The 24,099-nt window shown below is 36.8% G+C and overlaps 3 protein-coding genes across 7 annotated transcripts in view; 1 reads left to right on the top strand and 2 right to left on the bottom strand.

The window, feature by feature from the left end:
* LOC125821974 (zinc finger CCCH domain-containing protein 1-like) overlaps window positions 1-24,099 on the top strand; it is a 325,811-nt gene that overhangs the window by 99,231 nt on the left and 202,481 nt on the right. The window lies entirely within an intron of this gene.
* LOC125821977 (AT-hook motif nuclear-localized protein 10-like) lies at window positions 397-2,722 on the bottom strand. The gene is made up of 6 exons (XM_049501343.1): window positions 2,528-2,722; window positions 2,353-2,443; window positions 1,660-1,721; window positions 1,359-1,481; window positions 921-1,085; window positions 397-794 (listed from the first exon to the last, which is right to left on the bottom strand). Exons 1-6 carry the CDS (start codon window positions 2,720-2,722, stop codon window positions 645-647), a joined length of 786 nt encoding a protein of 261 aa, XP_049357300.1. The 3' UTR covers window positions 397-644.
* On the bottom strand, window positions 4,676-23,253 carry LOC125821960 (uncharacterized). 5 transcript variants are annotated; one of them, XM_049501318.1, is made up of 15 exons: window positions 23,193-23,253; window positions 21,789-21,836; window positions 21,299-21,380; window positions 20,048-20,201; window positions 19,488-19,876; window positions 19,016-19,199; window positions 17,806-17,907; window positions 17,391-17,714; window positions 17,210-17,293; window positions 16,948-17,106; window positions 16,094-16,177; window positions 9,271-9,408; window positions 6,970-7,082; window positions 6,405-6,568; window positions 4,676-4,995 (listed from the first exon to the last, which is right to left on the bottom strand). In XM_049501318.1, exons 2-15 carry the CDS (start codon window positions 21,829-21,831, stop codon window positions 4,892-4,894), a joined length of 2,124 nt encoding a protein of 707 aa, XP_049357275.1. In that variant the 5' UTR covers window positions 21,832-21,836; window positions 23,193-23,253; the 3' UTR covers window positions 4,676-4,891. The 5 variants fall into 5 exon arrangements, with proteins under 5 accessions (XP_049357275.1, XP_049357277.1, XP_049357273.1 ...); XM_049501320.1 differs by lacking the exon at window positions 23,193-23,253 and adding an exon at window positions 22,633-22,651; XM_049501316.1 differs by lacking the exon at window positions 23,193-23,253 and adding an exon at window positions 22,079-22,345.

Genomic DNA, 24,099 nt, shown 5'->3' with positions numbered 1-24,099 from the left:
AGATGCTGATTTGTCATTCACATCAAGCAAGTAAGCGTCATATGAACTTGGGGGTTTAAAGTACCCGTTTTGAACATATTGAGGAAACTAGAAGAAATTTTGTACTGTACGAAATTACAATATGTAAAAAATAAGTACAAATGTATTCTGGGTCATTAACAGACTTTTTATTCTATGATATTCTAAAAATGGTGGAGGGTAGTTTTAGACCAAAAGGTTGAAGAAGGGGTATTTTGAACAAAAAACAAAGGTGCATGGGGAGTAATTTTAGACCAAAAGTTGGAAGGAGGGTATCTTTGAACCATTTCCAATAGGTTAGGGGTATTCTTGGGCCTTTTCCCGAAAACAATTAATCTGGAATAACGAAATACTAGTACTAGTAAATAAGGAATGAAGAAGCTGTGAAGTAAAACTAGAATTAGACTCTAATGTTTCTGTGCATAAAGGATGTCATATTTGTACAAAAAAGATAACTGCCCAGCAATTGCTCAAACATAAGGGCAATATCAAACCAACATGAATTGCTAAGCTGCAGAATACATTCTCGCATCACACAGCTTTTCCAATGGTATTATCAACAAGAGAAGCATTCCTTTTAAAAGGGCAACCTAGCAGCAACTCCAGGAGGGCTTCTCTTCCTAGTTTCAGCCTAGCGGACTAACAGGGCTGACAGACCCAAATAAAGTTCCAACTGACATAGGACTTCTGGACGTTGATGCTAATGTTGCTGGTGTACCAAAGTTGTCTGACTTCACCTGCCCCTGTTTTTCTGTGCTGAAGCTACTAACAATAACCTACACCAAGTAACAACGTAAGGGATTTGAATATGGTGCTTTAGGGTGCATAATCAATATGGTGATGGAAGTAGAGCTAATTCAGACATATAAGGACAGTATCTTTGAAAAATTTCTATGTCAAACCTGAACATCAGTTGCTGCTGTAAAGAGCCCATCCACATTGCCTCCCCAAACATCACCATCTGCTGCATTACCAAGTATCACAGTCAAGCAACCTTCTCTGCTGCGTTGACCACCAGATTCCAAGACAAAGAAGAAACCCGTCAGACTAAGGATCTCGTACAGTCCCTGCACCAGGTAACCAACAATTTTTTTTTTATCAGAATGTGATACTATCAAATCTATTGACCCAAGAGAGGCATGTGATGGTACTGAAGTATATCCAGCCAAAAGTGTCAAACACTTGATACATTTGATCGAGGGGTTACATACTACGACATAAATGATAAAATCTAAGGTAGATCAATATATGACCACACGAGGCAAAATACATGCTTAACTTGATACATGTCCACACCCACTCTCTATTGTAAGAAGAAATATTAACATGGAAATACACACCTTATGTGTTACAGGTTCATCTGGTCGGCGAAGTGATACATTAGATATGGAACCATTGGCTGACAGAATGCACACTGCTTTAGAGGTACTTTCGCAGAATGACATTATTTTGGCCAATATATCCTGAGAAGCCAAAATGCCAGATTAAATAAAGTAAAGAAAGATATTGAGAAAATATTGTTTCCTATATAAAGAAACATTATATACTATATTCTCGTTGTTTCTACTGATAAGATAACTAAAGAACGAGAGAAAGAACAAAACACATGCTGATCAAAAGAGAGATTAATTAAGACCACACCTGCCCAGCTTCTATCTTGATCACGTGTGATTGCATAAATCCAAGCGCTGCTGCTTCTGATCCTGCAAGTTGTATATCAAGAGTGACTTGAGATTTGGTAGAAAGAACATACCAAGACTGTTTAACTCCAAATTACAAATTGTCAGCTATTTAACTCTATTACATTTCAAATTCAGGTTCGGTGAATAGCATAAGAGAGGGAATGAGACGTTTTCTGTTGAACATCATATCAAAGTATGCTAACAGGAAAATTGGAAGGGCAAAATAAATCTTTAATATTCAATTTCCAAATTGCAATGAAGAAATACACAGTAAAATGAACTGCATCTCCTTTTTCATGCACACCAGAGGAAAAGGTTAAAAAGAATAAGAATGGCTTCTTTATACTAGTATGAAAGATCATAAAGCAGACATTCTTTTGTGCTAGGCAATTGTTCAACATTTTGCAGAAGAAAATTCAACTGGGTGCAGGGGAAAAAAGATTTTGCAGAAGAAAATTAGTTAAAGTTGCAAAACTTAACAAGAATAACACAAATCGAGCAGAAAACTGGTAGCTAATATTTAAGTCTTGGTATAAAGAATTGAAGCCCTAATAATAAAAGTAAAGCAATGCTAGTTGTAACACAAATAAACAAATACAGTTATTTAATTAGACATGTGCAGAGTATAGAAGTTCACTTCATATAAATTTACCCAAATCAACACTTTGCTGCTTTTTCCCAGTAGAAACCGCCGATTCATCTGCCTGCGGCTGTGTAGGAGACGAAAGTCCACCGCCGGCGACCTGAGACGGTGGAGGAGTAGTCATCCCAGGGCTCGCTCCATCTTCCTGCGGCTGCGTAGGAGACGCAAGTCCACCGCCGGCGACCTGAGACGGTGAAGGAGTAGTCATCCCAGGGCTTGACCTTCCGCGTTTCCGCGTTTCAGTTGGACTGACGGGAGGGACACCGGTAGTACCGAGGGGAGCTGGAAATGACGGCACCGGAGGAGTCGAGGAGGAGATTGGTTGCACCGGCGTACCATCGTCGGCGGCGGAGGCGGAGGGTGATCCCACGTTTTCCATTGATGCTTTGAACTGATTCTTCAACTGATTTTTTTGGCTTTATTTTCACTTATTGTTACTACTCCACCAGTAATACTGTGCTCTATTTATAGTTTTGAAAAAGAAAAAACCGTTTCATTCGGAATCAAACGGATTGGAAATAAATTAATTTAAATCCCATTTTTGATAAAACCAAAATTGGTCAAAATTGTGTTAAAAAACGTAAAGAATAAATTTATTTTTTTTATTTTACTCCTAACCATTTTCTGTGCTATTTAGGTAAAAATGTGATCATTTTGTTAAAAAAAATTAATTACTTTTATTTCACTTATCTAATTTAAATGTAATAAAGTAATAACTGGCTAATTAGTTTGTTAAATTTAGTCACAGAATTAGTTAGAGTTAGTTAAAAGTCGATTAAGTTGTTACACGAAATCTATTCATTCGCTCAATTCTTCTCTCTAGAATCTGTTACTTTCCTTCTTGTTGCTGACCCCAACCTCCATTAATGGAGGGAAGCATGTTTGAGCTTATGGTCCTAGTTTCATCACCGTATAAGAGATTTGAAAAAAACTATTTTAATCTATTCATTTTATAATGGCAAAGAAATCTTAATTCCTTTGATCGTTTGTCTAACTTTAATCAATAATAATGTTGAAATATAGTAGTATTCAATAACTTGACCATTTAAATATTCATTGATTTTGTGATTCTTCGACCTCCCAAAGTTTTTCTTATTGCAAGGCATATTGTTATTAGAGTAATGTAAATTCGAATAATTAATAAGTGTCTTAGTACTATTTCTTTTAGTGATTATAGAATTGATCCTTATTTTGAGATTCAAATCAAAGAGAAAATACAAGTTTATAAATCTATTTATTTTCATTTTATTTAGCATCTCTTTGTTTTTGTTGTCTAAGGAAGTTTACCATATTTAAATACTCTTCTCAACCGAACTAGATAGATTAGAGAGAAAAAAGAGAAAATATCAATCACTTGATGTCACTCACAACCGATATGGTTATCTCATATCCCTTTCTCTTTTCATATGATTTTGTTTCCTAGCATAAACTGTTTTGTTACACTTGTTGCTATCAGGATAAATTTAACCCCTTCAAAAAAAAAAATATATATGAGAATTTACTTGAGCGTGAGAGTTAATGAATAGTAAATATTGTTCCTTTAATCCCACTTTCATTTTCTGTTACAATATATTTTCATTCAGTCTATTACCAAAAAAGAAAAACAGATATTCACCTTACTATCTTCACAGAAACAGGAAAAGAAAAAGCTACTAGTAATTATGTATATATTTGATTTGATCAAATAAGTGAAAATCTACGTCTCTTTGCAAAATATTACTTGTACGAGTTGAAAATAAGAAGGAAAAATTGTACAAAATAACAAACTATTCATTTAAATTAAATGATATAACCACAGTTTAATTTAATTGTAACTCATAACAAATTGTTGTCATTTCCCTTCTCCCTGAATTTCTCGCTCGCCACACTCGTCTCTCGCTAGACAGTCTCTCCTCACTTCTCACTTTATACAAACACAAATGTATAAAATGTGTTTGTATTTGTATAAAGCGAAAGAAAATTGTATATATACATATCTTTTCGTTCCCTTCTCCCAGATCTCGCTCGTCACTCTCGCTCACCTCTCACTTTATACAAACACAAATGTATAAATTATATTTGTGCTTGTATAAAGCGAAAGAAAATTGTATATACAAATACAAATACATATATTTTTGTCTTATACACTTATGATTATACAAATACAGATATTCCCCTGCCCAATTTTCTTTTGTCTTTCTCTCTTTCTCGCTTTATACAAACACAGATTATACAATTGATTCTTTTGTATACGTATACCGAAACAGATTACACAATTGCTTCTTTTGTATATGTATAGCGAAATATACATATTAATAGCCATAGCAAACATAAATTTTGCTATAGAGCACAATTATGCAAACTATAGTTATAGCATACAAATATGATTTTTATGTTTGCTATATGTGAAAATTGCTCAAATTAAAACTCAAGACAAGTGCTCGGTCACATATTTCACTATCACCTGTCCCAACATATAATTGTACTAACAAAAAGCCGCTGCATATTGACAACATATACATACGTAAAGATACCTGCACAAGAAGAAACGGCATGTTTCAATATAATACTAACTTTTCCTACAACTCCTTCGGAGCCTTTTACGTGTCTGTGCAGATGAGTTTTTTGCTTGATCGTCATCCATTGTATGACTTGAATCATTCTCACCCATGTCTGCATAAGAAACCAGAAGCAGAAAATATGAGAAAAGAAACAATGTGACCTAACAAGCATTATCCTGTTTATGGAACATCTGCAGACTGAAAGTTAAATCTCATTACAATCACTCAGAACTGTTAACCTCAGAACCTTTACAATAATAAATTCTCATTTAGCTCTCAAAATTTACGTCGATCCAGTTAACACAAGTCTAATGCAAAAGTAGAGGCAACAAAACCATAAAAAAATTGCACCCTATTAAAGAGCTGGAATGTTTCTTTGTTTCCAGCCCAGCAAACTGAAACCGTTAACATGAAATATCCTAAACATGTGTTGATATGTTTCCTTTACTTCAAGTAACGACAATGGATGTGGACTTTGGTACTATGTACATAAGAAAACTAAAATTAATGAAAATTATCCATTCCAGATTTTTCGCCCTGCAGACCTTCTCAACAAACATTGATATCTTGCAATAATGCATCAGGGAGGTTTTCAAGATCCCATGGCAACTCACAAAACAAAGGATATACAAAATGCTCTACCAGATTCAGATTGAGTTATTCACCACTGCCTTAAGAAAGGCCAGCCAATCAAATGGCTGACAAACTTGCTATCTTGAGCTTACTCTCTGGAAATGAGAAGACTTTAACTCTCTTGATAGCCACACAAGGCAAATGAGAAGTTTACTACAACTGGATAAAAGGAAGATCCCTAGCCTTAGTGTTAGGAAGAAAAAGCCTCATGAACTGGTATTTTGATGATATATGTTGATTTGTACATTTTGTGAAGCTAACTTTTGTAAGGGAACTGCTGAAAGAGATCTTTTATCTCTTAGATATCATAAAAGGGGAATCTGTATAACACTTCTAGTAGAGCCAAAATCTGAGTTTCTGGCATTGAAGTGTAAACGATTGGGTCTGTCCAATTCCTTAGTCTCTTTTGAGGAGGTTAGGCTTCATACTCCTCACACATGTATTTTGATATGTTCTATTCATATACGAGGTAGGGGTCTAGACTCTAGCCTAACGCCCCACCAAGACACTGGCTTCAACTAAAAACAAAACACTAATATCATGGGTCAACCCTACAAATAGAACTTAAATGACCATCTAAAATTATATATCCTCGAGCTGCTTCACCTAGACTTGGAAAATTTATCTAATTAAGCACAAATCACTTCAACATGCACTTCTCACCAGGAAAAAGAGTAGCTTAACTATTATACTGTATACAATGTTACACCCACTGTTCGCAGGAAATGGCACTTGCAGCACTGCAAGTAGCATTTCATTTTTTTTCTTTATTATTTGTTTTGTTTGTCATTCACTGCTAAAAACACTGATGGCAACATAATATAATAATCACTCATTTCTAGCTGCAAACCAGAATAACTAAGGAAGTGAACAATTTCAGTGTCATACTTTTTGATGTCCCCACAGCTTGTCTAGAGAGCTTGCACTTTATCTCTTCGGGATCTTCAGTGGAAATGTATCCCAGACGCTTGCTGGATATCGTTATCACTCCAGGTTCAACTTCCTGCTCTGATACCTCGCATTCCCCGTTAAAAGGTTTCATGTAACAGAACCTATAGTAATGTCAAAACAGGACATACAGAACAAAACATTTAGTGAATATGAGGCAAATACTTTTTCACAAATAACATGATGACAAATTTTTGTACATGAGAAAAAGTGAAAAACAACAGCAAAACAAATTAACTATTATAATGACCTAGTGAACAAGTAGACAAAACTGAACACAACCAAAATAAATATCATCTTGCAATAAATTAGATTTTCTATAAAAGACCACATTACAAGGGGAACATAATTAGGAGATGAGAAAGAGGAGTAAATTTTTCAGAACTAAAGCAATCTCTATATCAATTTTCTCATGAGAATCTAAATCTGTGGGTACCTATCAATTTTGGAAATAATACAGTAACATCTATCAATTAAGTCCAGGGAAGTCAGATAAGACTCTTACCACTGAAGTGGTAAAGTCTTGCTGTTGAAGCCATGGCTCAACATTCTCCACTTTCTACATTTGTCACACTGCACCCACTCATTGTCAGGTTTGTATACACCACTACCTGCCTTCTGTAAGAGAAGAAAACCCATGTTAAAAATTGGTCAGAATGCCATCTTTGACAAAATGAACCATGAACTCGAAAATCTAAAAAAAACAATAGAATGACTTGAGAGAAATCGGAGAGATCCCTTCTCCCTGCTTAGATCAGTCTCAGAAATGCCGGAAAAGCTACATAGTGAGTGTGCTGATATTTCAAAAAGGGAATCATACAAAGAAGAGGATTAATGGTACTTTTTTCAATAATATTTCTTGCAAGGCATCAACATGAGATGAAAGTAAAGGCGTACCTAGTCAAATGGGAGATAACCTTGAAAAGCAAAGACAAAGGAGGTATGGGTATTAGAGATCTAAGGAAACAAAACAATAGTCTTTTGATGAAGTGGTTATGGAGGTATAATGAAGAGGGGCAAGCTTTATGGAAGGATGACATCAGATCCAAGTATGGTGAGTACAATCCTTGGTGCAGTAATGTTAGTGTTGATGCCTATGGGGTGGGGGTCTGGAGAACTATCAGAAACTTATGGCAAAAACTTGAAGCTAATACGTACATTGAAGTGGGAAATGGCAGGAGAACTAAGTTTGGACAGATGCGTGGAACAAACAGATTCCTCTAAAAGAATCCTTTCCAGATCTGTTCTTACTATATAGTAATCCTGATGCAAATATCAATGAATGTTGGACCACACAAGGGTGGGATCTAATCTTCAGAAGGTTTTGAATGACTGGGAAGTGGAGAGAGCGGCCAAATTGCTAGAGCTATTAGAAAAATTCCCTGGCATCACCAATGCTCCTGATTCTTTGAGATGGAAACATAGTAAAGATGGGGCTTTCACGGTTAGCAGAGCATACAAAATGGAAAGTCCACAGCAACGCAACTCTAAGCAGAGTTTGTGGAGAAAGGTATGGAGAACCTTAGCACCAACTAAGATAAAATGCTTTACATGGTTGGTTGCTAGAAGGACTTGCCTGACACATGAAGTGCTGAGGAGAAAAGGAAAGATTATAGTATCTTGGTGTTCATTATGCGGGAACACAGCAGAGACCAACCAATATCTATTCTTGCATTGCAACTTTACAACACAAATTTGGGCCATCTTCCTCAGTCTCACAAAAACAAACTGGACCATGCTCGAGCATACTGCAGATTTGTTGAGTTGTTGGATAAGAAGATGGGGGAGCAAGAGTCAAAAGGCATGGTGGAGGATAATTCCACATTGCATTTGCCCGATTTGGTGGACAGTATGGAAAGAAGGAAATAGTAGAAATTTTGAAGATAGGTCCAATTCCATTCAGAAGGTTAGATGGGATTGTATTGCATGCTTTTATTTTTGGTGTAAAGAGAAAGGTTTAGAGGTTACAGAACAAATTGTAGAATTATTAGGACCCTTGTAAATTTTTATTTTTTTTTCTCTTCTTTTGTTCCCCTCTGTTTGCAGGTCACCAGCATCTCCTTAATGCTGAAGAATACACCATTTCCATTTTCAAAAAAAAAAAAAAAAAAAAAGTAAAGGCGTACTGCTGCCTATGCAGGCAGTAGTTTGGATAATCATACTCACAAATTAGTAGATTACAGCACCAATTTTGAATTCTGAAAATAGTTTTGAAATATTACGCATGAAGCAGAAACATTTGAACGCTTTCCTCATGCTTTATTTGTTATCAGATGGACCACATAAAATAATTTCTGTGCCACACGCCTCTTTGTGGGTATGGATAATAAATCACTTCATCAATCTCCAAAAAGGGGAAACCAACAGTCTGAACCTGAGGCAACCTTAACTCTAGCATCACTGAAATGTTATTTTTTCTTCGAAGGCTTTATATTGCCTTGCTTATCATTGCTTAACTGAGTTTACTTGCCCTTTCAGATCCAGCTCTGCTAAAAAAAATATTTTGTTTTGGTTGCATGAATACGACCACCATTTTATCCTTCAAATTACTCCCACAGAACTCATTTCATTAGTCCTCATTCAAAGTTGATAGGGTGGTTTTAAGTTATTAGATTGCATCCCCGATATTAAACAAGTTATCCAATCAAAACTGAGCAATCAAATGATAAATTGAAGAGCATATCAGCTTCAAATCCATGGCAAATTACAATAGCCCATTAAGAATAAAATCAAGATTGGGATGGGGGAAGGAAGAAGTAGCTACCACGAATAAAGTTAATACTAGGCCAGTGTAGTGAGGACGTACCAATTCAACTTTATCAACATGCTCATCCAAGTATTTGTCTGATCTCTCACCCAACCACTTCTCCAATTCAGCATACACTTCACAGTCCTGGAATCCTTGCTTATTGTTGTGCACCCAAACATGACCATTATCTTCAGCCTGTGCCATGAAACATTATTTTGAAAATGAAAGTGACATGGTATGTCTTATGTACTTTTATCATAAGGAATGTCTAATAAAAAGTAAACTGAAAGGTTCTTTGTTAAAGCATCACTTTCTTTACAAATATTGTCAGTAAATATTCAGTTCCTTTTCTAATTTTAGTAAGAAAAAACTTTTATTGATACATCAAGACAACAACTACGCCAATATCCAAAGTGTAGATGATCCCAGATCCAGATAAAGGACAAACGAGACAGTTGGTTGTGAGCCACCATAAAAATAGTTAAGTTATGATGAAAACTGATGAATCATAGCCCACATCAACTGGTTTAGAATTAAGGATAGTTGATTGATATCAATTAATATACCTCAAGAGGGTGTCAGATACACAAAAGTATTATACTACAAGGATATTTTAGAATTGCAAAATCTACTGAACTATCAAGAAAAAATGGTATTTCCTCTCTACACCAGAAAAAAAACCATCATAACATCAAGAAATTATATAGTAAAACATTGATAGACAAAAATAATCTCGAATGGTTGGTACTTGGTAAACATGCTACTTCTCACATGAATTCATATCATTAGTTTGTTAAGTGATCTAGGAGTCTTCCAGCTCATCAAAGATATCTCGTGTTTGATCATCATTAAACTTGGAACTGTATAGTAATGATTTGTTTGCTTTTGGTCCCTTTACTCTGGCCAGTAATTTCTCAAGCCTTCCACCGGCTCAAAGTTTAATCACTCCAACTCACCAACAATTACCACCATATCGTCTTCATAATTTCTTACGCTCCTTTTTTACTCTTTATCTTACTTATTTGGAAACTGTTAGAATAGAAATAAGTATTTCCTACTTAGAATAGAAATAAGAATAGGAATAGGAATAGGAATAAGAATAGGAATCCTAGTTGGAAAAGGATTCCAATGTAGTGTCTATAAATAGGGTCTCAATGTAACTATTTAGATACACAATTCAATAATATTTTTCGTATATATTTCTCACATGGTATCAGAGCATTGGTGAGAACAAACAAGTCACCGTATGTCTATGTCAATTTCCGGTGACTGTTGGGTCTGATTTTGTTATACTTTTTTCTTTCTGTGGGTGTTGTGCGAAAACCAACACCACCACGAGGCTCGGAAAGCCCCCGCGACCAAACCCCAGCCAAAACCACCAGAAAACACCACCCCACGCGCTCTCACGCGCCTATCGGAGGTGGCAGTTTCCGGCGAGATCTGTCTCACGCGCCGGCGCGTGAGGGCTTTTCTGATCATATTTTTTTGAGATTTTTTTGACAGTTGGGGTCGTCCAGCCAATCCGACCAGGCCCATACTGTTTTTGACCGGATCCGATCACCGGAATTAGAGTTCCAGCTATTTCCAGGCAGTTTCCGGCGACTTTTCTTCGAGATTTGAATTTTCCGAGACAAATTTAGCATAATGTCTTTTGGGTGTGATGTTTTTGGTTCCAAAAATATGGGGATTGGAAGTTCTAGCCCTATAATCACTTCAGAACTTTTATTGGGAAGTTCAAACTATTTATCTTGGGCTTCCTCGGTTGAGTTGTGGTGCAAGGGTCAAGGTGTCCAAGATCACTTAACGAACAAGGCTTATGAGGTAGATGTAAAGGCAAAGACTAGTGAGGAAGATGCAAAAGCCAAAGCACAATGGGAGAAAGTAGATGCTCAATTATGTAGTCTCCTATGGCGTTCTATTGATTTCAAGTTGATGCCCTTGTTTCGCCCATTCCAGACGTGTTATACAGTTTGGGAAAAGGCTCGTGCTTTATACACTAATGACATATCTCGATTCTATGATGTGATATCTCGATTGACCAACTTAAAGAAACAAGAATCCGATATGTCTACTTACTTAGGACAGGTACAGGCAGTCATGGAGGAATTTGACACATTAATGCCAGTTACTACGAATGTGGAAAAACAACAAGAACACAGACAAACATTGTTTCTAGTTCTTACTCTTGCTGGACTTCCTCCTGATCATGATTCTGTACGTGATCAGATTTTAGCTAGCCCTACAGTTCCTACAATCGATGAATTATTCTCTCGTCTCCTTCGTCTTGCGGCACCTCCCAGTCACAAGGTAGTTTCATCACCCACTGTTGACTCATCTATTCTTGCATCTCAAACCTTTGAAAAGCGTACATATCAATCTATGGAGAATCGGCGAGGAGGAGGGCGTTTTGGGAAACCTCGATCCAAGTGTAGTCATTGTCATAAGCCTGGACACACTCGTGATATATGTTATATTTTGCATGGTCCACCACCCAGTTATGATCCTATTGTTCTAAAGGAATATAATGAGTTCCTTCGAAATCGCGCAAGTAAACAGACATCTCCACCAGTAGCATATGGTGCTCAACCTAATCAACCATCCAATAATGCTCATATTGCTCAGACAGAATATGATGAGTTCCTTCAGTATCGTGCAAATAAGCAAACGTCTCCACAAGTAGTTTCGGTTGCACAACCTGATGTCTCTGTTGCGGGTAATTCTTTTGCTTGTGTGTCGCAATCTAGTACTCTTGGAACATGGGTCATGGACTCTGGGGCTTCTGATCATATCTCTGGTAATAAATCACTTTTATCCGATATTGTTTATTCACAATCTCTTCCAGCTATTACTTTAGCCAATGGGATCCAAACCAAACCAAAAGGGGTTGGAAAAGCCAAACCCCTATCTTCTGTCACCCTAGACTCTGTTCTTTATGTCCCTGGTTCTCCTTTTAATCTAGCATCTGTTAGTCGTTTGACGAAAGCCCTACATTGTAGCATAACTTTTTTCGATGATTTTTTTCTCATGCAGGACCGCAGTACGGGACAGATGATTGGAACAGGACATGAATCACAAGGCCTTTACTATCTTACCTCTTCAAATTCCTTAGCAGCATGCTCCGTTACAGATTCCCCAGATTTAATTCACAAACGTTTGGGACATCCGAGTCTATCCAAACTGCAAAAGATGGTGCCTAGTTTGTCTAGTTTATCCACATTAGATTGTGAGTCGTGTCAACTTGGGAAACACACTCGTGCTACATTTTCTCGTAGTACTGAGGGTCGTTCAGAGTCTATTTTTTCATTAGTTCATTCTGATATTTGGGGTCCTAGTAGAGTCAGTTCCACCTTAGGATTTCGTTATTTTGTTAGTTTCATTGATGATTATTCAAAATGTACTTGGGTTTTCTTAATGAAAGATCGTTCTGAGTTATTTTCTATTTTCAAAAGTTTCTTTGCTGAAATACAAAATCAGTTTGGTGTTTCTATTCGTACTTTTCGTAGTGATAATGCCTTAGAATACTTATCCTCCCAATTTCGGGAGTTTATGACTCACCAAGGCATTATTCACCAGACTACTTGTCCATACACCCCTCAACAAAATGGTGTAGCTGAAAGAAAAAATCGGCATCTTATTGAGACCGCTCGTACTCTTCTCCTTGAATCCAATGTTCCATTGCGTTTTTGGGGAGATGCAGTTCTTACGTCTTGTTATTTGATAAATAGAATGCCCTCTTCTTCTATTCAGAATCAGGTTCCCCATTCCATACTGTTTCCTCAGTCACATCTCTATCCTATCCCTCCTCGTGTCTTTGGGAGCACATGCTTCGTTCATAACTTAGCCCCAGGAAAAGATAAATTAGCTCCTCGTGCCCTCAAATGTGTCTTTCTTGGTTACTCTCGAGTCCAAAAAGGGTATCGTTGTTATTCACATGATCTTCATCGATACCTTATGTCTGCTGATGTTACATTTTTTGAGTCTCAGCCTTACTATACATCTTCTGATCATCCTGATGTCTCTATGGTCTTACCCATACCTCAGGTTTTACCTGTGCCAACCTTTGTGGAATCTACGGTTACTTCTACATCTCCAGTTGTAGTGCCACCACTACTAACTTATCATCGCCGTCCACGTCCAACCCTAGTCCCAGATGATTCATGTCATGCGCCAGACCCTGCTCCTACTGCGGACTTGCCTCCTCCTAGCCAACCGCTTGCACTTCAAAAAGGTATACGATCCACTCGAAATACTAACCCACATTATACCTTCTTAAGTTATCATCGTCTATCATCACCCCATTATGCATTTGTGTCGTCTTTGTCCTCTATTTCCATTCCTAAGACTACAGGTGAAGCACTTTCTCATTCTGGATGGAGGCAGGCTATGGTTGATGAGATGTCTGCTTTACATAAGAGTGGTACTTGGGAGCTTGTCTCCCTTCCTGCAGGTAAATCTACTGTTGGTTGTCGTTGGGTTTATGCAGTCAAAATTGGTCCAGACGGTCAGGTTGATCGACTTAAGGCTCGCCTTGTTGCCAAAGGGTATACTCAGATATTTGGGCTAGATTATAGTGACACTTTCGCTCCTGTGGCTAAAATTGCATCTGTTCGTCTTTTTCTATCTATGGCTGCCGTTCGTCATTGGCCTCTTCATCAGTTGGACATTAAGAATGCTTTTCTGCATGGTGATCTTGAGGAAGAAGTCTATATGGAGCAACCACCTGGTTTTGTTGCTCAGGGGGAGTCTAGTAGCCTTGTATGTCGATTGCGCAGGTCACTCTATGGTCTAAAACAGTCTCCTCGAGCTTGGTTCGGGAAGTTCAGCACAGTAATTCAGGAGTTTGGCATGACTCGTAGTGGAGCTGATCACTCTGTGTTTTATCGGCATTCTGCACCAAGTCGATGTATCTATTTGGTTGTTTACGTTGATGATATTGTTATCACCGGTAATGATCAAGATGGTATCACCGATTTGAAGCAACATCTCTTTAAGCACTTCCAAACTAAAGACCTTGGCAGATTGAAGTATTTTCTAGGTATTGAGGTTGCTCAGTCTAGATCAGGTATTGTTATTTCTCAGCGCAAGTATGCCTTAGACATTCTTGAGGAGACAGGGATGATGGGATGTAACCCTGTTGACACTCCTATGGATCCGAATGTTAAACTTCTTCCAGGACAGGGGGAGCCACTTAGTAATCCTGAAAGGTATAGACGACTTGTTGGAAAGTTGAATTATCTCACAGTGACTAGACCTGACATCTCTTTTCCTGTGAGTGTTGTAAGTCAGTTTATGACTTCCCCTTGTGATAGTCATTGGGAAGCAGTTGTTCGTATTCTGCGATATATAAAGTCAGCTCCCGGTAAAGGACTACTCTTTGAGGATCAAGGCCATGAGCATATCATTGGATATACAGACGCTGATTGGGCAGGATCACCCTCTGACAGACGTTCGACATCCGGATATTGTGTTTTAGTAGGAGGTAATTTGGTGTCATGGAAGAGCAAGAAACAAAATGTGGTTGCTCGATCTAGTGCAGAATCAGAATATCGAGCAATGGCGACAGCAACTTGTGAGCTAGTTTGGATCAAACAGTTGCTGGGAGAACTAAAATTTGGCAAAGTTGATAAGATGGAACTTGTGTGTGATAATCAAGCGGCTCTTCATATCGCATCAAATCCAGTGTTTCATGAAAGGACTAAGCACATTGAGATTGACTGTCACTTTGTCAGAGAAAAGATACTCTCGGGAGATATTGTTACGAAATTTGTGAAGTCAAATGATCAGCTTGCAGATATCTTCACCAAGTCCCTCACATGTCCTCGTATTAATTACATCTGTAACAAGCTAGGTACATATGATTTGTATGCACCAGCTTGAGGGGGAGTGTTAGAATAGAAATAAGTATTTCCTACTTAGAATAGAAATAAGAATAGGAATAGGAATAGGAATAAGAATAGGAATCCTAGTTGGAAAAGGATTCCAATGTAGTGTCTATAAATAGGGTCTCAATGTAACTATTTAGATACACAATTCAATAATATTTTTCGTATATATTTCTCACAGAAACATTATAATGAAAGTCACTGTACTAAACTTCTTTGATACAGAATTGCACGCGACTTGGTTTAGTAAAACTCTGGTTGTCTAGAGACTAAGCAACAACAACAAACCAAGTGAAATCCCACAAGTGGTGTATGGGGAGGGTAAGGTGTAGGGTAGACTTTATCCATACCTCATGGAGGTCTCTAAAACTAAGCAAATGGAAATGGGATGTGAGAGTTACATCTATTTTTTTTGATAAAGGTAATGTTGTATTCATCAGCATTAAGGATATGCTGGAGACCTCCAAAAATTGGTTTCCAACAAGAGAAAAAACAAAACAGGCTAATAGATTACAAAGTGCCTATAAAATCCAAAATTTGTGCAGTTTCTTCTATCCCTTCCTAAGAAGAATCAAATTAACTTTAATGGAAAGTTAAATAATTCGGGTATATAAAGTTCATCTCAAGTTTCAAGCACTTCATGTGAAAGAGGGCGAATTGTCTCATGCACGTATATTGCAAATTTCCCTCATTTTCAATAGTTGAATCACAACATTGCTTTGTAAAAATATCCTAGGGCTTAGGTGTGACCTTCTAAAAAGTTGAAGGGACTCAAAATCTATATTCTAACAAATATACTCACTCAATCATCATTTTAGGGAACACCACAAAATAATACAACACATTACTATAATTCTTTTATAAATAAAATTGTCTAGGATACAGAAGTTTAAAATTGCAATGTTATCGCTATGTAAATTTAAAGTGAAACCAAAAACAACATATTGCAAAAACATCATCAACTTGAAAAAAGAAACTGAAAGGAAGAGAATGTTCACCATTAGATTTGTGACATCAATAACACCAATGACACCACGACCTCTATCTCCATTATGCATCATACTCCCAACCCTCTTGTAAGCCTGTGATAGAATAACCATGTCAGCTGCTATACTATAGATTGTCAGCTACACAAGTGATTTCCCAGCCAAAAGTGGACATAAATCCTTATATATTTACCCAATTTATTGTGAAAATAAAATGATCTTTTTCGTCATTTATTTTCTAGGAATCTAAATGCTAGTATCCTGATCTCCTTGAGTCAATAGAACCTCTTATTGACTTCAACGAATTTGGAGTGAACACATAGGAATCAAGATATGGATTCAGCAATCTAAACTATTGATATAAGAGGCTCTGTTGTCACAACCATATGCTGTTTCATCATAGACTACAATTTGAACTCAACAAGAGACTCAAAACTGGGGAAAGAAAATGAGTAAATAGTCCAATTCATCCTGGATTTTTTCAAGTAACTAACAATCATTCAATATCAAGCCATCTTGCCTTCAAATCAAGTATAAGCTGAAATATACGTACAAGAAGGTATATTAGGGGGAGGTGAATAATCAAATGTCCGCTTCAGGAATCCCAAATCCATACGATCAAGTAATACTGTTTAAATGGAAGCCATAATGTCACCCATCAAGTAATATAGTATAAGAGTACTGCATATTTATGATCAGAACACCTTAAAAAGTCATTAGTTCATCATATTTATAATCAATCATATTTTCGTTTCAGAGAAATGGAAAGCTAAATCACAATGAGATTATGAACAACTATAAGCAAAAAAGACAACATCTCCTTTCTGAAACAATGAAGAAGGCAAGAATGAACGTCCAACGCTTACCTCTATTAGACGTCCATGCCAATACAGAAATATTCCACAATTTGCTTCTTCCCATTCCAATTGATTGCAACCCAGCGTAAGCTGAACCAATTTCCCCATTATAGTACCATTTTCCACAACAGTCCTGTTCAGAGATCTTGCTAATGGTCGACTTTTAACCTATTAAAACATTAAAAAAAGAATCAGTTTCCAACCTCATTAGCAGTACATAGGGATCAGCCTAGACAACTGTTACACAAAAGCGAAATGTATGTATAAATACCTGTGATCCTTGGACATATATTTTTATACGTGGATCAAGAAAGATCACTTCCAAATAAGATCTAAGTGAATAGTCCAAAGGAACCTAAAACCAAACAATTGTAACTTAGAAATATGAAAAGAGAGAGAGAGAGAGAGAGAGAGAGAAAGTGGAATATAAGTTATAAAAGAAGCCAACCAACCATTTGAGTCATCTGGCCTGGACGAGCTCTGACCCGTCTAGAACGAATGAGAATATCACCCTGATGGAAGGAGCTCCCACCAGTTATTCCAGACTCCCATTGCAGGCTATAATTGGGTCCCCACTCATCTAGATTCCAGATATATATATGTGTTCCCGTGCCATCCTTACTGAATAGACCTACTTTTTGACCAATGAAATACTTATCGAACGGTGAAAATTCCTTAATAGCTTTCAAGTTGTGTTTGAACAAAGTCTCATTTTGCTTATCCAGCTCCATAAATTGCCCATATCTGTAGTAGCTTACAATGGGTATCTCCAGATTCTGCAGCATAAGAATGAGCAGATAAAGATAAGCACTACTGACAAAAATTACAACCAAAACAAAAAGTCTAACAAGTTCATCTGGTGCATACATCTTTTCCTTCATTGAGTGTCTGGGAAAGGAAAGCAATTGATCTAGAGTTAGTAGTCTGTGTCAGAACCAATGCATCTTTCCCAAGCTTCATTGCCCCAGTCTGACAAAGAACACCAATGGAACAGAAAGATATCATGTTATCAAAAGCTATGAAGAATGGCAGCTTAAGGTGAAACCTAAAGAAGCTCAAGCAAAAGGAGATGCATCTATATGCCAGCACTGCATTACAATCCAACATTACTAAAAATGAGGAAGTCATTATCATTAATTACAAGATTCAAACTCCCAAGTCCTTACAGTTAACCATGAAGCTTGTTACCAACAAGCACATGGTTTATAAGTCAATTGCATGTATACTTTGTGCAGGATCATGTTTTCGCTTAGCATTCACAAGAATCACAACTTTTTGTATACAGCTTGTACGCACGTTGCCATGTTGGTACCACCATATTGTCAAATTATTAATTTAATTAAATTGTATCATTAATTACTGGAGTCGATATGGAACAAACTTTTTGTTTTCATCTGGTATTTCAATAGAGGCATGCAATTAGTCAGTTAAATCAGTTTTAGTTAATTCACTTAACTTATACAATTTTTATGTTTGTAGATAGGCAAATCGATCACCTACTACAAAAGATTTTGCCATAAACTGTAAAAATGAATTGTCATATTCCTTTGTTTAATTGAGAGGAGTTTGTTCCTCTGAACGATTATCTCACTTAGGCCTCATTAGTTTGCACTTAAAATAGCACAGACCTTAGACCTTAGACCATTAAGTGCATTTGTTTACATTAAGATTAAGATTTAAACACTTAATTGGTCTGAATAGGTCTTGATCATTAAGATCTTGAACAAAGTCTTAATATCATTAAGAGGTATTTTGTGTAGATCATTTTCACTATCACTCTGTCCACAATCACCAGCCTTTGAGTTGGACAAGATGAGAAGTGAGGTAGATGGTTCGGGCATGTGAAGAAAAGAAGCACAGATGCTCCAGTGAGGGAAGTGTGGGAGGTTGGTGGTGATAGATTTGAGGGGTAGAGGTAGACAGAGAAGAAACTGGAGAGGTGATTAGGTAGGACATGATGCACCTTCAGCTTACCGAGGACATGACCTTAGATACAAAAAGTGGGAATAAAACCATGATCGACAACAGATAGGGACCTTGAGAGTTTCACATCTTGTGCGCGCAGATATTAACCTACCTTAAAACCAATTCCAAATCTCCCAATACGATTAGGGTCATCCGCATCAGGTTGCTTGTGTCCAAATGATACCATCTGAAGCATCTCCTGATGGTTCATTCCACACCCATCGTCTATAATGCATAGCATAGGAATTTCTCTGCCAACCACTCTTGAAAATATCATGTCAATAGAAATTTCCAACCTGTCAAATATCCAATAAAAGCAACATGAAATGAGAAACTATGCAACTTTAATGCACAACCAAAAAAATGGTAACCTCTGCCTTCCCCCACTCCCCACCTTTCTAGCACAGTTAGAAGAGAGAACTGTGCTAGCAAGGTAGAATGATCAAGTAGAAGGAAAAGGGGAGTACAAAAACGACAAGCATTTTTCTAAAAAATCATGGTAACAGTACCAAAAGGGCAAGACAAAATTAAAATAAGGAAGCCAGTGAAGAATCATTGACCAGGAAAGTGACTTGTCTACCTACTTAGTTGCTTTGGCGTCTCTAGAATTGTCCACAAACTCCGCGATTGCTCCAAAACTCCAACCAGAATGGGTATGACCTAGAGTTTTCAAATAACTGGGATTTGCATGCACAAAATTACTCTCCAGGGAAATATTCTGTACATTTGTTTTTTCAGGTCTTCCACTAGCTTTGGCTGACAAATCACAAGTTTGGGCACCTATAACAGCCTCCTTATTGCAGGGAGAACAAGCATCCTCAATCACATGAGAAGTTGATCCAGAGGCCTTACCTACAGGACATTCACTTGGTTTTCTCCTCTCCCGGTAACAAGCAAATGTACAATTGAATGATGAGCCTTCTTTGGGAGGAAGTATGAAAAATTGAAAGCGCTCATGTTTTCCAATAGCAACCTTCAATAGCAAAGTAATACAGATATGTATTGGATAGATAAATAGAATTTTAAAGTAAATTGAGCACCTAGAAATAGTATGTACGAAGCAAAACATTAGCTGCACTTTTTTTCTTTTTTGGGGGGGAAATTAATCAATGCAATAAGGTATCAGGATTCTAGAACAGGTTACCTTTTTGTATTTCTGAAGGAAACCAAGGAATGCATCCCACTCCTTTTCCTGATGAGAATTTTCTGGAGAACGACGTAACAAGCAGCGGGATAACTCAGAGAGGAAGTCCAATTTTTCTTGTCGGACAATGTCTGTTATATTCCAAATAGAAGGCCTGACAAGCATTTCAGATTAGTGCACATCATGATTTGCATCAATCGAGCATTGAAGTGAGGGAGGGTAGAAAGCCTCAGGACAAGTAATGCATTAGACAGTCGATAACTTTGCATCTTCAAAAGAACAACCCATGATTTAGATTTAAGTCAAGAAAAGAAATAAGAACAGTAAAGCCTTGTTAATGTAGAACATGAAAGTAATCAATCAGAAATCAAGTTTAGGCTTTTAACACAACTTATCATGATTACCCTTCTGCGTCACCATGAAACAATCTTTTCTCTATTTTTTGAATGGATACGTCATTTTCATAATTATTTTGATGGATACATGGTACCTTACTGCATACTTGGATTGGACAAACAGGTTGTATTTAAATTGCATCAAAGGCAACAAGGGAAAAGTGACTAAAACCTCTCCTCATGCTTTTGCATAATGTATGCATCATTTTGCAGAGGAAGAAACATTGGACCAATTTGAAGATAGGACAGTATTGATAATTGAATTGCATGGCGCAGAAGATGGTCAGGAATATGATGACATGGTAGTAGCAGAAGAAAGAGAGTAATTTGAGGATTCTGCAGCATCACTTAGTTTTAGAACTGGATCATGCAGTTGTTATTAGGAAAGAAGAGATTGGATTTACAAAGGTGAAAAGGAAAGAAGAAATTCTGTTGCCAACAGATTCGAAAGCTATATCTTTAATTTATCATAGAGAAAGAAAAAAAACATGTTTGCCAGTGACAAACAACTCTACCTCAACAATAACTACCTACCATTGGAAATTGGAACAAGAAATTACTTTATTATTGTTATATATTGGAATGAAAAAATCGATGAATGCCAAATAGAGAAAAATGCTTCAAGAAGGAACTTCTAAGTTTTCCATTGAACAAACTGCTGAATTTTCTTTTTTGATGAAAGAAAAGAAAATAGAAGTTTATTCACGACTAAAACTGGAAACTTATAGTAGCAGATAAACATCACATCAGCACGCAATGTTCCATAAAAGTCACCATGACTTAGTAAGAAAATATGCATGAGCTATTCAGAAGGTGAAACCAAAGCAGAAGTGCAGGGAAAGGTGGCATTGCATACATATTGACAGGTGGATTGAGACACTGTGTTGAGCAAATGATTTTCCCGTCCTTTTTCACCATTACATACTGTTTGAAGCGATCTACAAAAATAATTTTAGTCAGATAGGCACTCGGAAAAAAGTAAATGAAATAATGGGTTAATATTTTGCTTAACAATATATTTCAAGAGGAAAACAGAGGAAACAAAAGGGAGGAATTTGGTAATAAACTGCTCTTTAAATATAAAGGGTCAACGAGCCCAGTTTAAACTTCCAATGTATTGATGATACAAAGCAATATTAAATATCACATGATCATTTATTTCTTTTATGAATAACATCATCAGCAGCTCTCACCACTAAGTACTGGTACACAAATACATCCATGATTTCTTTACCATGCAAAAAATAACATATAACATGATAGCCGATGACGGCTCAAAGATTATAACAAGAAAACAGATTATCGAACTAACTTCTTCTCTTTTGGATTAACGAAAAAGATTTTACCTTCGAATGATAACTCGTCCTCCACGCCAAGATCTCCCATCATAAAACCTAGAATAACATACCATATAGCAACCATAAGGGCATTGAATTCAGGAATAAAAATTTCAAGCTTGATGCGTTCAAACATTCATAATATCATAAAAGGCAAACTGAAGTAACTCTACAAGTACACTGTATAGCTACTTTATGTAGATGCAGAAGAGATAAGCAAATATAAAGCCCAAACTGCACAAACTAGATTACAGAGTTGCTCGTGTTCAGACTTCAGAATTCACAATAGTATCTCATACCAAAGAGAGCTCCCTAACTTGGAATTGACCACTAAAGTAGGTGAATAATTTGCTCCTTTCATTTCTCACATGCATTCTTTTTCTATGATATTGCCCGGTGTCCCAGAATATGTGGTGGAACCACTCAATATTTGACTTATTTTGTTTCAACTTGTTCTTTAAAGTGACCAGACTTAGACCGGGCAAGGATAAATTTGCTAGTTTTCCACTTTTCAATGCCTTGATACCAGATGATAGATGGCTTGAGAATAGAGAGCTAGATTTGGTTCTGATTATGTCCGATCAGAAAAAAATAATATGCATCTTGTTCCAAAACAAAGAACCAATTAGAAGGGTGAGCCACCAAGTCAAGCAAGCAAAAGGGGCCCCTGAAGAAGCTAAACAAGAAACAGGCGTTATTTGTGTCAATTCCAACTAAGAAGATGCTGCTTCCCTTTTTTTTATCTCCGGTGACTAAGACAAAGTAGAGTTGTGGATCAAGTGATCAACCAAACGCAGAAGAAGTCATTCTAAAGAAATGACACTAAAATCAAATTATGAAGCTCCTATATTACCAGGGAACAGATAAAATATATCCCTAACAACGGGAAGAAGTGAGTTCTTATAGAACAAAGATTGGAAGTGTAAGACCCAGGATCTAAACTTGGTAAGGAAGAAAACTTTTGGCTCACGCATATACAGCAGGTTAAAACATATAACTCAACAGATTGGCATTCCAGTATTCAATGACATTTTTTCCCAAAAAAGAATTAACAAGAATGTATGTCTAAATTATGGTTTAACAAAGGGTTCTCAAACAAAAAAATTATGTTGCATAAGTATGAGATTTTACCTGAATAAAAAACATTAACAAGAAAATATAATTATAATGATTTCATCAGGCAAATAAAACAAATTCACACATAATAGACTTAATTTTAAGGTAGACAAAGTTATAGACTATTAAAATGTGGCTTTGGCTTGAGAAGAAATAAAAATTAGTGCACTTTGGGTGAATGTAAATGTTTTAAATCGGAGGGACAACGACTCTGGTTAAAGATTTATCATAAATAAAAACAATAAAAAGTAAGAAGAGAAGGGGTCTATAGAAAATTGGGAGGCAGGTGCCAGACACCTCTGTACAGAACAAGATTTATTTTTTGGGGGGGTGTGTGTTTTGGATGGAGGATTATGTATGGACATATTCATCCTTGGAATTCCTCCGATTTTTTATATCAAAACTACTGCAACCCAAAGAACTGTACCCCTTTGTGAGACTTTAAAACCTAATACAGCAATATTAGCTATACAAAATATGAACAAGATACATTGCCAAAAAGTGGAAAGTGACGGTCAGACATGATAAGCTTGACCTTTTTCATGAGATGGTCAGCAATAATAAACCAAACTGTCTAACAATAAATGCACATCACAAGATAATGTAGTAGAAATATTCCACCAAATAACAATAAATACTCGAAGCTCGATTTTTTAAGTCCAAAATTCCATATTTAGTCCTGTAGGAATGCTGCTTGTTTCTTGGGTTTAACAATGCAAAACTTGTCCGTGAACCAAACTTCCAAAAATTAACAAAAAGAGAAGTGTTTTTTTGATACAGGGGAAAAGTTGAAAGTTACACAAACGGAAAAATAAACACAACTTTACCATCATCAAACTCTTCCAACACAAACCTTACACCGTACATTGTAAACTACTACTTAAACAAAGCAAGTCACAGAATCCACACTATTTTCTTCCCGTTTCAACCGAAGTCAAAACCCTAGTAAACAAATTGGACTCTCCAAAGAAAAACTATTTTCATGTGTTTGAGCAGCAATATTTACTTCTTGAGGAAACGACGGGCATTATGGAGTATGAGGCACTTACCGGCGGCCGGATTTTACGTCGGAATATCGGCGAAACGGCAAAAGGGAATGTGTATTGATCGACTCAGACACGAATGCAACGGACGGGAGGTGTTGGTGGAATATGAAAAGGCTAAACTTAATAGTTTTTGCACGAATAACAGCATCTCTGGGTAC

This window comes from Solanum verrucosum, unplaced genomic scaffold (assembly GCF_900185275.1).
Source record: "Solanum verrucosum unplaced genomic scaffold, falcon-dt-bn FXZP01000103.1, whole genome shotgun sequence".
Taxonomy (NCBI): domain Eukaryota; kingdom Viridiplantae; phylum Streptophyta; class Magnoliopsida; order Solanales; family Solanaceae; genus Solanum; species Solanum verrucosum.
This window is presented reverse-complemented; position numbering and strand designations above follow the sequence as displayed.

Excerpts from the sequence above, each read along its gene's own strand:
- LOC125821977 (XM_049501343.1), bottom strand. The coding sequence starts at position 2,722 with ATGGAAAACGTGGGATCACCCTCCGCCTCCGCCGCCGACGATGGTACG. Across the intron at positions 2,444-2,527 it reads CTACTCCTTCACCGTCTCAG|GTCGCCGGCGGTGGACTTTC; the intron begins GTCGCCGGCGGT and ends CCACCGTCTCAG. Across the intron at positions 795-920 it reads CAGCAGCAACTGATGTTCAG|GTTATTGTTAGTAGCTTCAG; the intron begins GTTTGACATAGA and ends TACTTGGTGTAG.
- LOC125821960 (XM_049501315.1), bottom strand. The coding sequence starts at position 21,915 with ATGTTTGAACGCATCAAGCTTGAAATTTTTATTCCTGAATTCAATGCC. Across the intron at positions 20,202-21,298 it reads CTCAATCCACCTGTCAATAT|GCCTTCTATTTGGAATATAA; the intron begins GTATGCAATGCC and ends AATGCTTGTCAG. Across the intron at positions 7,083-9,270 it reads ATGTTGATAAAGTTGAATTG|AAGGCAGGTAGTGGTGTATA; the intron begins GTACGTCCTCAC and ends CTTCTCTTACAG.